Genomic DNA, 13,519 nt, shown 5'->3' with positions numbered 1-13,519 from the left:
CTCTCATACACACACAAAAATAATGACCTTTTCTCCCCCTCTCAATCTCTCTCAAAATATATTCTTTCCCCCTGAAACCTGAATTAGGATCTCTCTCTCTCTCTCTCTCTCTCTCTCTCTCTCTCTCTCTCTCTCTCTCTCTCTCTCATATGAAATTCAAATTAGGATCGCTGATGAAATTGCCGGCTTATTCAATTAATCAGTTAAAATCACTTCATCCTTTTGTAGTGTAATGAATAGATCTCTTTGCCATTCTTCATAACTGATTTTTTAAAGTCAATATTTTTTTTTATATTTTTGAGCCTAGTGTCAGAATCAAAGGCCGTGTGTTGTTTATTCATCATGGATAATCGTTTAAAGAAATAAAAAATCGTTGCTTTGAACCTTTTGCTGTGATTCCGGTGACTTTGTACCCTGAAAGTGTTTTTAGAACCCTTTGAATGAAATATAAATATTCCGTGACTACTGACCGAGGATATCACTGTCACCAAAATGAGAAATGACTCAGGGTTATGGTTATTACCATTTTCTTCGAAACGTCACCCCCCTCCCCCCAACCCTCTTTAACAGAGAAGTGGATGGTTGTCAGTTTTTTTTTAGGTAGTACCCACCTACATTCAGGTGAAGAGTAACCTGGCTGTCACAATGTAAAGTATTACCGTCACTTAAGTAAGCAATGATAACATTGTCGCTGTTTCTTGAAAGCATTGCCGTCAGCCGACCTAGGAATGACCTGATTATTTGACCTCGTTGTCGCTGTTACTTTAAAGCTTTGCCCCCAGCTGACCTAGGAATGACCCGATTATTGAGCTCATTGTCGCTATTACTTTAAAGCATTGCTCTCAGCTGACCTAGGAATGACCTGATAATTGACCTCATTGTCGCTATTACTTTAAAGCATTGCCTTCAGCTGACCTAGGAATGACCTGATTATTGACCTCATTGTCGCTGTTACTCTGAAGCATTGCCCTCAGCTGACCTAGAAATGACCTGTTTATTGATCTCATTGTCGCTATTAATTTAAAGCATTGCCCTCAGCTGACCTAGGAATGACCTGATTATTGACCTCATGGAAGTGCCACTTTCCAGTAATTTAAGGTTGAAGGTCAGTATGTAGGAATGGCTTGTTTATCACCCTTTCCTCTAAGATTTTGCCATCACCTTAATGATAGATATCCGTGTTGTTACCATTTACACGTTTAAATTTAATTATGGATGACCTGACTGTCAATTTTTGCAAAAAGCACGAACTACCTTTAATTTATTAATGACCTGATTACCATTCCTATGAAGCATTGCCGTCACTTAAGGTTAACCTGATTACCATTTCTTTTTTCTTAGAAGTGACGTCTTCGCTTGAGCTAGAACTGGCAGTCACCATTTCATTGAAAGACCACCTGCTAAAGTATACTTTACCTGATTATTAACATGAATTTGTTACATATTTCAGTTCCAGAAGGTTGGGTTGACTAAAGAATGAATGGTTATTACACATTCTTGAAAAATATTCAACATTAAATAGGTTTATTTAATTAAGAAATGTCATTATCTGTTTCCTTACAAAAAATGGAGTGTCTGTTAAAAATTTTTCATTGGTAGATTTTGATAACTTTGCAGCAACGAGGCATCGCCTCATGAGTGAATTGCATGTAGATACCATCTTTACCGAGTAGTTTTTCTGATAATTGAGGTTGTTATTTTGCAGTGTACTCGTATATATTTTTAAGCTAACATGAAAGTGGGAAAATGGCCTGATCGTCTCCTTACACCAACAGGTAATCCAAAGAACGACCAAGTTCTTGGAATATGATGCTGATCAACACGAGATCGAAGTCGAGATGGGTTTCGAGGATCCGTCTAATCCGCCCGTACCTGGTTTCAATCTCTAGTGAGTTCTTGATACAGTATTTTATTGTATTAAATTATAGAACAATCAAACATACCAAATTGCAGCCCTCTATCCTCAGTAGTTTTTATTTTATTTAAAGGTTAAAGTTAGCCATGATCGTGCTTCCGGCAACCCAACATCACAGGCCCCCACGGACGGCCGAGAGTTTCGTGGGCCGCGGCTCATACCGAAGGATAGATCTATTTGATTATACGCTGTATAGAAAACTCGATTGCGCCGAAGAAACTTCGGCTCATTTTTTACTTGTTTAATTGATTCATTGATTATTTTATATTTCCAGTTACATGCAGTGGCGGACTCGCAGATTTGTCGAACACTTCGTTGTGAGACTCTTGACGGCCATATTGATCGTGGTGGATATGATAATTCTGTTTGTGGATCTTTTCAACCCCCATGTGAAAAATGACCCATTAGAATACTGCTCTCTTGCCTTCTCTACTTACTTCATGATAGAAGTTATACTCAGGATATTTGGCTTAGGGTAAGTTTTATTAAGCAGTACCATGAATACCTGTACAGTACAGCCAGTCCCCTGTTTATGGGGTTCCATTCCCGACGGCGCGCTGTAACCTGAAAAAATCTGTAAACCGAAACAAAAATAATGAGAATAAATGGTGCTTATGGCGAACCAGGTTTACGGCGCTGTAAAATCAGGTTAATGGCGCTGTGAGCCAGGCGCCATAAAGTCGGAATGCTGTAAACCGAGACCACGTAACATGGGGACTGTCTGTACTGACAACTTTGTGGGGGTGACATAGGATATTTTCCCCATAAGATTATGTTCAATAAGCATGGCATATTTTGCCATGTATGTTTTGTTTGGGAAACATTCATTGTGGGCAGTAATTCAGAAACATATTATGTTGAATTTTGCCATAAAACTGTTTTGGAAGATTAAGTATCGACAACTAATGTTGTAAGCTTGTGATGCATTTGCTTTTCATAGAATTGAGTGTACCTTTGTATGAATGTAGATTACATTTGAGTATGTAGATGGAAACCAGATCTGAGAAAGTGCAATGATAAGTCCCTGTGTGGTTAATGATGGATCTCTGATGGACATAAGAGATAATGTACCTGTAAATTGAAAGTTTTGGAATACAAGAGGATGCAAGCAGAAAATAGAGATAATGGAATAGAAATTTCTTGCTAAGAAAAATTTCAAGTGGTATAGAGGAGTATGAAAGCACTAACAAAATGAAAATATTCATGTGATGTATAGTATGGTTGAGGTTATGCAGTACAGGCCAACATGAAGAGACGTTGGTTGTAGTAAGAATGAATAAACAATGGAATGAATGAAAAATGGAATTGATTGACATGAGTTGCATAGGTATTTAGGACTGGAATAAGAAAGTTAGCATGAACTTTGCAAGTCTACTTTGTGTAGTTGAAATATGTCGTATTTGGTGAAGGTAAAGTTTAAGGTTTTGTCATGAAATTTATTGGAAATAAGAATAGTGCCTATGGATTAAGAAGGGTTAGAAATAGAGTTATGAAAGTGATAAAAAGGCTAACTGGAGTGAAGGTATGAAATGTTCCTTTTTAAACCTTTATATGGACAGGTGCCCTTCATGTACATATTTTTCATATTTCGTTTTAGTATCAAGTTTCAAATTTGAGATTGTCAGTGAATAATGAACAGCTCACTTTGTAGTATTCACATAAATGTCTTAGTTTCTGAAATTGTAAGTATATAAGAAGAAAGACTGATAGAGGTCATTTTCTTTTCCAGGCCCAAAGTGTTCTTCAGAGCATGGCACAATGCTCTTGACTGTTTTCTCGTTGTATTTACCTTTATTCTTTCTGTTGTGACTGTCTGCCTAGAAAATATGCCCTCCAACCCTGTCAGGTAAGTGGAGCATTGCTATTCATTCTCTTATGTTTTGGCTGATGTTGGTCGAGATTTGTTTTTAAACAGTTGCCAAGTACATTCAAGAGGAGTCAACGCTGGATTTCACTTCAGGGGTCGACTCAGTGTATATTGTAACTTAAGGTCTTCAGCTTTCATGCTTTTCAGCTTGGTCCAGATTAGGTCTGTCTTTTGCCAGCCTGGGCCTTTGCCCAAAGGTGGCTAGTAAGTGTAGTTTGGTGTTAATGGGAATGCTTGATGTGGGCTGTGGGACTCTGCCCACAGATTGAGACTATATATGTGTTTTTCATATTATAGTCCTGATGCATATGGTGAACTTTTTTCTTTATCAATATTCAGGTGATGTTGATGAGGGAGGTGAACAAGGATTTTCTATGGTATGGGGTTTATAGATTAGTAGAGAAATGTGAAATGTTTTAACCGCACGGTAATCTCTGTTAACACTTAAATGCTCATACGAACCTTAAATTTTATAAACATTTCGAGAGAATTTTTGGAAAACCAGCAGTAATTTTTAGAGCAAAATCGTAATTTCTGCAAAAGATCCAGTGATTGTATATTTCCTGTTTGGGGATGATAGTATCATTTATGTATACTTTAAATTTTGTTTGAAATTTAAAGTTCTCAATTCATTGCAGAAAAATTTATTTTAGCTCAACCTCCCCCCAAAAATTGACATACATTATAGGGATATTAAAGCACATTTCATTGAAAAAAGTAATCATGACATTTCATTTGTCATTTTTAAAATTTTTTTTTTTTTTTTGCTTTAGTTTTAGAGCAAGTTCTTGACTATAAGGTAACTGCCTCGTTGACAATTACTCTCTGGTAGTTAAGTGATGAAGCATGCATATTCCATCCAAGATGCAACACACACTCATACGTGCAGTTTATCATTTCTTATCACTGTCGCCATTATCTAAATTGTGATTTATAATGGAAGTATTTTACAGTATCAGTACTAATTTTATTTGCCTTTCATTAGACATAGAAATACGATATCCATTGTTTTTAAATAACCAGCAGATATTTGTTCTAAAACTTCCAAATTATGAGTTGCAAGTTTTATTACTAAAAGAGAATTTTTGAAGAATGACTACACTACAGTATGTATTCAATATTTTCACAGCTTGGTTGTGGCTCTTCGTTTAGTTCGACTAGTAAGAATAACTAGAATACTGTGGGAGCGGAGGCACCTTCAAAGAGGTGCTCGCCAGTTTGTATCACAGAATAAAAGACGCTATCAACAACATGGATTTGATCTTGACCTTACTTACGTCATGCCAAGGGTCATAGCCATGTCATTCCCGTCCACTGGTAGAATGTCCATGTATAGAAATGATATTAAGGTGAGAGGACTTCATGTTTTTAGTTACTTTGTTTTTTGTCTTGTTTTTTTGTCATTTCTACATGTTTAACAGCTGTCTTCTGCTTCTAAAAACATTCCCAGATGTCTGATGTGTAACTGATACAAAAGTTTACAAATTTTTGGCCCATAGATTGAAAATTCGTGCATTTCTTCAAAAGAACTACTCATTTACCCTAACCATTTGGTACGCATTTCTGATCTGCAGACTTAGTAAAAAAAATTTTTTTTTTGAGAACTTTTAACCTTCTATTAAGAGGTTTGTCTGGCCACCCGAATTGGGTGTTAAGGTGTTAGTAAACAAGTTTTTAATTATTTTTCTCATATATTCGTTACTAGGAAGTAGCTCGCTTTATGGATACCCAACATCCTGGGCATTACCGTCTGTATAATCTTTGTTCAGAGCGGCACTACGATGAGACACTTTTCCATGGGAGAGTCGAACGATTCCACATTGATGACCACAATGTCCCACCACTCACGTAAGTTTTCTCATTTGTCAGGCCAGTCAACTCGCATTTATTTCCTCACTTAAATAGTTGTCATTTTTTGTTAGATACCCATGTTGCCAGCACAGTTATCTTCATCAGAACTAGTCATTGAAGAAATTTTTTACTTTTTTAAAAGCTTTACAGTTGCATTGAATGGGAAGAGGAAAGAATTTTCAAGTGTCTTAATGTGCCTACTCTGTTGCTCAGTTTTGTTTTAGGTAAAACGTCTCGTCCATCAAGTTATATTTATCTTCATTTCATTAAGCAATAGAGACCTTTGAACTAGCTTTCTTGAATTACTTAATGTAAGGACATCCCTCAAAGTAGGTAAATTGAAATCAAATAGAAGCAATGAAAAGTATAAGTTTTATAGTACAGTACAGTACATGTGAACATTTTTATGGTATTTATATTCTGCACTTCACCATTTGCAGGGATATGCTGCGCTTCAGTGCCAGTGTGCAGGAATGGATGAAGCAAGATGAAAGTAATATAATTGCAGTGCACTGTAAAGGAGGTAAAGGTCGAACTGGTACAATGATATGCGTCTTCCTGATCGATCTGGGTGTTTTCCAAGATGCAGAGCACTGCCTGGGCTTCTTTGGAGATCGCCGAACTGATAAGAATGTAGCAAATAAATTCCAGGGTGTTGAAACACCAAGCCAAGTAAGAAAATACATTAAAGAATACTGTATTTCAATGTCAGTTATAGTGTTGGTTCTGTGTTTGAACTTCATGGTCCTTATATTTGGATGTAACTGCAGAAATCTTTATAAGATCTTTACTTCCAATCACAGAGTCGGTATGTGGGTTATTATGAAAAAGTTGTCGTAGCAGGAAGGCAGCTACCACTGGAAATTCCTATGATAATCACAAAAATAACACTTCATGGGATGAGCACTGTGGGTGCAGGTGATGGCTCTGAACTAAGATTCACTCTGCAGAGTCGCGCCCACACTATACCATTCCAGGCTCATCTTGGTATGCAAAAGAACTGCAAGGTGAGCTTTCATAATTTATTCATGTCTTGTGTGCATTCCAAACCACATTGTCTACACAATTATGTAACATTGCATTTACAAGTAATCTGAAAGTGAGTATTTGCAGTCTGAATTGCTTCAATTTTTTATATTAAATATAAATTCCTTGATTCCAGGTGATGGTAGAAAGAAGTGTGGGGTTAGTACATGTCTTCCTACTCAATGCTCCAATTATTCGAGGCGATACTAGGATTATGTTCTTTACCGACAGTGTGAGTATTTCTACATTTGGATAAAACATGAACAGTATACACCAAATACTTTTTATATATATATATATATATATATATATATATATATATATATATATATATATATATATATATATATATATATATAATGTATATACAAAGATATAAATACTATATATTTTTTACCTTATCCAGTCTCTCGAATTGTCCAAACACAACCAGACTTGCAGGCCAAAGATATAAATAATATATAATATTTTTAAAAATTTAAAAAGTCACTCTCAGTGGGCAACACTGGCAGGAAGAAATGTTAATGACTGCAAACATTCATAAACTGGCAGAGAAGGGGTTGTTGGGGAAGGCCAGGAAAACAAAAATTTTTTTGGGAGGGACACTGGATTTCTGGGCACTATCAGGTGGGTGAAGAACACTGTTTACAGGTGTCAAGCATGCAGAGAAGGGGTTGTTTATGTTTTGACTATTTGATAGTTTCCTGGCCTGGGAGGGGATGGGAATGCCATGTCAGGTGGGTGGAGAGTTGTAGGGAGGTGTCAATATATTAGAATATTATATATTTTTTTTTGCTTTATGTTTTTGATATTTGATATTTATAATGATATAAATATATATGTATATATATATATATATATATATATATATATATATATATATATATATATATATATATATATATATATATATATGTGTGTGTGTGTGTGTGTGTGTGTGTGTGTGTGTGTGTGTGTGAGTGTGTGTGTGTGTTCCAGCATAACTCTGAAATGCATTGAGCAATTTCAACCAAACTTGGTATATATATGACTTAGTATCTGGGAAAAAATACTGTGGGGCCAGGTAAGACATCATTGGCACCGAAGGTGGTGGGGGTGGGAAGGGGGTGACATGTAAAAATAACCAAAAATGACAGATAGTGTCCAATCCATAATTTTCGAGGTTGATGAGATGAATAATGACACTCCCAATGTCCTGTAAGTCCAAGTTCAGCCCCAATAGGAAGGGGTTGACAAGTAAAAATACCCAAAAACAACAGATATTAGTGTCTAATCCATAGTTTTCGAGGTCGCTGAGATGAATAGTCACACTCCTGATGCCCGTTTAAGTCCAAGTTCATCTCCGATAGGAAAAGGGGGTGAGAAGGGGTGGGAAAGGTGTGACATGTAAAAATAACTGAAAATGACAGACAGTGTCTAATACACTGTTTTTGAGGTCACTGAGCTGAATAGTGACACTACTGATGCCCTTTAAAGTCGAGTTCAGTCCTGACAGGTTAGAAGGGGTGGGAAGTGGGTGACTTGTAAAAATAACCAAAAACAACAGATATTAGTGTCTAATCCATAGTTTTTGAGGTCGCTGAGATGAATGGTGACACTCCCAATGCCCTTTTAAGTCCAAGTCCAGCCCCGATAGGAAGGGGGGTTAGAAGGGGTAAAAAATAAGATGTTAAAAATGACAGATGTTAGTGTCTTAATCCATAGTTTTCGAGGTTGCTGAGGTGAATAGGGACACTCCTGATGCCCTCTAAATCTTAGTTCAGCACCGATAGGAATGGGATGTGAGAAGGGGTGAAACATAAAATGTCAAAAATGCTGGGCAGTGTAATTGAAGCAATTATCTTAACAGGAAAGGGAGAGGAAGTGAGAGAGAGATTAGAGGGGTGCTGGGAGGAGAGAGAGAGAGAGAGAGAGAGAGAGAGAGTTTATTGGTTGTCAGAGTTTTCCTGGGCAGCGCTGGGTTGGTCAGCTAACAAACAAATAAATACAAACATCTTTGTTGTAACCTAAATTTCAAAACACACTGTCTCACATGTTGGTACAGTATTATTATTGAGATTCATTTAATGTGGCACAGTATTGTACTTAATACACTAATTTAGTGTGACATACATATATTTTTCAGTATGTGTGTGTCCGCGTGTATATACCATACACATATGCATGCGTTAAGGTAAACTACGCACGTAATGTGCATTACTTACTTTTTCCATCTCTCCCACTGTAAACTATTTTCTTTTTATAAAGAATAAGAGAGAGAGAGAGAGAGAGAGAGAGAGAGAGAGAGAGAGAGAGAGAGAGAGCACAGTAAATTATTCTTATAAACTATTCTTTTTAAAGAAAAGAGAGAGAGAGAGAGAGAGGTAGGTGCAAACACACAAGTAAGTGGTAGTCGTTTCATATTGTGATGCGTGTGCGTAGTACGTATATACGCCCCTAAATGCAATTTATTACTATTTCTTATAATTAACAGCCACTTACCAGTTCAATGACCACCGCTCAGAAAAACACTGGCACAGGCAGCAAGAGAGAATTGACATAACTGATCGAGAAATCGCTGTTTGCCGATGTGTTACTGTACAAATGAACATATACTGTATTTCGTGTTGCATTACCGTTGTCAATTTGTAAGAAATAGAAGCAGTCACAGTTTATCTTCATTTAAAATTTTTATAGATAAAATGAACTGCATTTCTAAACCAAGTTTTATTAATTAACAAAATTTGTATCCGAATTATGCTTCATTTAGCAACTAACAGTAAAAGATGTCGATAAAACTGTTTCAGCTGATGATTTTGAGAAAGTAAACATTACCAGAATGCAAATGGCGCATGATGTCTATGTTATATTTTATATGGTAAGAGGATAATTATACGTGTTTTATACAATAACGGGAAAAAGTAAATCAACAGCTTAATTAAAATTACCAATGCTTTAGAACTCTCATACTATTTTTATTGACATTATTTATTGCAGTAAAGTACTGCACTGAATTTTAATATAGTACAGTACTGTAATGCAGTATTACACACTTTTCAGTACTTTTGTGTGCATGTTTAAAGGGTTATACACATGTATGCATCGTGTTAGGATAAATAAAGAACTTATATATTAGTGTGTTTGCTTCCCCCTCTCTCTCTCTCTCTCTCTCTCTCTCTCTCTCTCTCTCTCTCTCTCTCTCTCTCTCTCTCTCTCTCTCTCTCTCTCTCTCAAAAATTTTTTTATAAAGAACTTAGGGTTATGTTTAAAAAGGGTTTTGTACACAGAATTTACATTTCTGATTAACTTGAGTAAGTGTTAAAATAAGTAAGTGCAAGTAGCCTACTTGCACATATTTTTAATTATGTTTCTGAATTTAAATAAGTAAATCAATATTTTAAATTGAAGGATGATTACTGAATACTAGTTAGGATAGGCTCTTAAGTACTTTATATGGAGTTGCACTACAGTACAGCATACAGTAAGTTATGTAAGTTGGCTCTGGGCTACCCTGTCGTGTAAGTTAGGCTAGTATGGAAGTCTTTGTTACTTAGTGGATTTCTTTACTTACCAGAAGGGCTGTCCATTGAGCTGAGGAGAATATTCATATAAATTGTGTATTATATATATGCATGCATTGTTGTTTATTAAAAAGCAATGGTCAATTTGAAATGATAATTCACATAATTTTTTCTTTTGTTTCAGCGGAAAATACCGTGTGGCTATGAAAAAAGCCCATTCTTTTTCTGGTTTCATACTGGCTTCATAACAGATAACATGTAAGTAGAATTATTTGAATTATTAAAGTTGAATGACAGTTGTTTCAGATTTAGATTAGAAATAACCTTCTAGATTTGAAAGATTAGTCCAAGCAAAATAATGACAAGCCTTATTTCCAAAAAATTTTAGTGTAATTCATTTTTCAATCTACTATATTATGAAGATTAGGTTAACAAGCTAAAATTACAGAAGGTTTTTGTTCATCCAAATGAAAAGAGATAAAAAGGGAATGTTGAATATCCAAATAAGAAACTGTCAAAGAATGAATTGAAGGGACATTTCTCGTTAAAACCACCACCAAAGCCATAAGATGATTTTTTTTAATAATCACTAAGCTGGATGATTTGCACCTTGATTTCCTTTATAAATTGGAAATGTGGACTGTGCATAGTTATGTATAACTGTGCAAATAACTGTGCAAACCCTTGTAAGCCTTGGTCTTGAGCAATGAAAAAGCAGTATAGGATAGCCATTATGAACAACTAACTCTATTTAAAGTAATTTAACCAGACGATTTTGTTACATTTTACATTCAAATAAGATGGCCTCTGAGTTATATTTTAGACCCATAAGGTGACCGAGTTCCATTTCAAGACTAATAGAGTGCCCTCAAGTTAAATTTTTTTACTCAAATAGGGTTGGTCCAAAGGATTTCTGCTATATTCAACATTAACAGTTAAATTTATTTAATATGAAAGTTCAAATGTCAGCCAACAGTCGGTGTGTAGTTTGGAAACAAATCAGTTAAGAAAGTTTTGTCAGAATCCCCATCATTTTCATTGATTTTGAGACTGGTGTTTTTACTTCATGCAGTGGTCTGATTTAATGTAAAATCTGTTCAGTCTTTGGAAATTTCATATTTCAGGGTCACATGACTAAATGTATTTTCTTGCAGACAAATACATTATTGTCATGGTAGTATGGCATTCTTTTATATTTGGTAATAATGTATGGCAACAAAACAGTAAAATATAAGAAAAATATTCAAAGAATTAAAAACAGCAACTTCCATGTACTTAGCAAAGAAACTTCATACCAAATTACCAGCTGGGAGAGTTTTTAATTGCAGGGCCTTTCCTACAAGCTAAGAGTTACTTTGCATCATGCCAAATGTGCCTTCCTCTTGCTGAGTGAGAACAGTGCCATCATTTGTATGCAGATAACCTGGTGTTAACAGTAGAATCAGTAGGAAGAGGTCACAGAAATGCTCAAGAGATAGAATTTTGAAACGGAGGAGAGAGGAATGAAAATCTGTGTGCACAAAAAAAAAAATGTACTGTACTGGAACGTGAAAGGTAGCAAAGGAAAAAGCAGTCAGGCAAGTGGCCATGTAAATGCAATGAGAGGGATGTCGGGGTGAACTTAGTACTATTTATCAAAATGTAACAGATTGTGCCACAAGATAAAAGTATGGAGATTGAGATTTTGATGTCCAAAATGTTTAAGAAGAGCAAATGATAAAAAGAGGGAGAAGGATCCCCATGCCACATTAAAAAGGCAGGCTGAAAAAAAGGTGAACATTTCTGCTACCTTGTGGATACACTGTGCTGTTATTTAGGTACTGAGAGAAAAAGAACAGCAACAAATGAAGTTACAGAAAGGTATGGTGATCACTGGATTAAATATAGATTGATTGTTCGGACATGTGATCAGAAGGGGTGATGACAGTTAGTCAAAAAGTACTGGGTATCAAAGTAGCAAGACACAGACCAGCATGAAAGTTCAGAAAACCTTGGGAAAAGGATATAGATAAATGCTTAGACCAGAGACAAAGGAGAGAACACATTTTGCACTCTACCTGTACACGACAGGGGAAATCTGATGTAAAAACTTTGATGAATATGATATTATGATAAATACAATTAAATTGAAAGCATAATGGATTTGCTTTGTTAGTAAAAGGTCTTTTTAGGTTTATTCCAATGTTAGCCAATTTATATTAATAATAATAATCATATGTAATGGTGCAGTAATAATAATCCACTTGGCAAGTAATACAGTACATCAAATTGAGTTAACAACCAATCAGTAGCCATTTCCAGGCCTGCAAAAATTTTGGATGTGTGAGTTCGTCAGTAGGGGCGCATGGAATTGGTAAAAAGCCCCAGTTAAAAAAAGTTCTCAACATGAAATAATCTTAGTATCCAGTAGCCTTTAAATAAGAATCATCATGGAAAATAAGAATAAATCAAGCTTAGTAGAAATGAGTACAGTGAGTGTGGAAACAGTTGTAGGAAAAAGTAGGCTAGTGGTGAAGATGCGGCCTGGCAGAAACATGGGCATTTTTGTACAGACTGGCACAAAAACAGTTTATTGTGACAGATACAATTATAGAATTGAAATGAATAGATATTAGGGGAGACTCAAGTGGCCAGATGGAAACTGGCAGGATGTTTTGAGGAAATGATGGTAAGGTACAATTGGGAGAGAAACCTAGAGGTGAAAGCTGTTCTGAAAGTCTGCCAAAGATTAAGATTAAAGTTGCCAAACAAAATTTAAAAAGGCAAGAGACAAGTTAATAAAATATTAGAGTTTAGAAACTGAAACATATTGATTCTGTTAAAATTATAGATTGCATGAAAGAGAAGGATTGCACTGATATTCTAGATGAGACATGCTCTACACAGCATTAGAGGCTGCAAGCTGATTTGTAGTAATGGATAAGAAGATGAAGAAATTAACAGCCCCAAGACTAAAAAACATGGAAAAATCATAAATGAAGAAGTCAAAAGAAGCAACAAGAAAAACTTGTCATTAAATATACCATGAAAAAATCATTTGTGTTAACTGCTAAAAGAAGGCATACAAAAGGTAGGAGAAATAAATGGCAGTGGAACAGCAAGGAAGGCATACACAAAAAGTACTACTTGCTGTGGAATATTGTACAAAGGGCAGTTGAAGAGGAGTCATCAAGCCTTGGTAAAAAAAGACAGGTAAGAGGATAGAGATGCATAAAATTAGATGTGAAGGATGCAAAAGGAAAGATGGCAAGGATGAAGAAGAGTCGGAAGGATTGGAATTAGATTCTCAGTAGAGCATAGGGAAAAGAGAAAATGTGCAGGTTAGTGAAGTGGACAAAGAAGGAAAAAGGTGTGAAAGGA

The 13,519-nt window shown here is 35.7% G+C and overlaps 1 protein-coding gene across 5 annotated transcripts in view; it reads left to right on the top strand.

The window, feature by feature from the left end:
- LOC136841767 (phosphatidylinositol 3,4,5-trisphosphate 3-phosphatase TPTE2-like) overlaps nt 1–13,519 on the top strand; it is a 159,281-nt gene that overhangs the window by 142,974 nt on the left and 2,788 nt on the right. For all 5 annotated transcript variants that reach the window (XM_067109038.1, XM_067109037.1, XM_067109036.1 and 2 more), the window contains 9 exons: nt 1,776–1,888; nt 2,190–2,390; nt 3,645–3,761; nt 4,912–5,131; nt 5,488–5,630; nt 6,074–6,305; nt 6,437–6,640; nt 6,796–6,891; nt 10,344–10,417. In XM_067109038.1, the coding sequence (XP_066965139.1) occupies nt 1,776–1,888; nt 2,190–2,390; nt 3,645–3,761; nt 4,912–5,131; nt 5,488–5,630; nt 6,074–6,305; nt 6,437–6,640; nt 6,796–6,891; nt 10,344–10,417 (1,400 nt within the window). The remainder of the gene's footprint in view (nt 1–1,775; nt 1,889–2,189; nt 2,391–3,644; nt 3,762–4,911; nt 5,132–5,487; nt 5,631–6,073; nt 6,306–6,436; nt 6,641–6,795; nt 6,892–10,343; nt 10,418–13,519) is intronic.

The sequence above is a fragment of the Macrobrachium rosenbergii genome, chromosome 9, assembly GCF_040412425.1.
Source record: "Macrobrachium rosenbergii isolate ZJJX-2024 chromosome 9, ASM4041242v1, whole genome shotgun sequence".
Lineage (NCBI taxonomy): Eukaryota > Metazoa > Arthropoda > Malacostraca > Decapoda > Palaemonidae > Macrobrachium > Macrobrachium rosenbergii.
The sequence above is the reverse complement of the archived record's forward strand: the minus strand, read 5'-3'. Positions and strand labels throughout refer to the sequence as shown.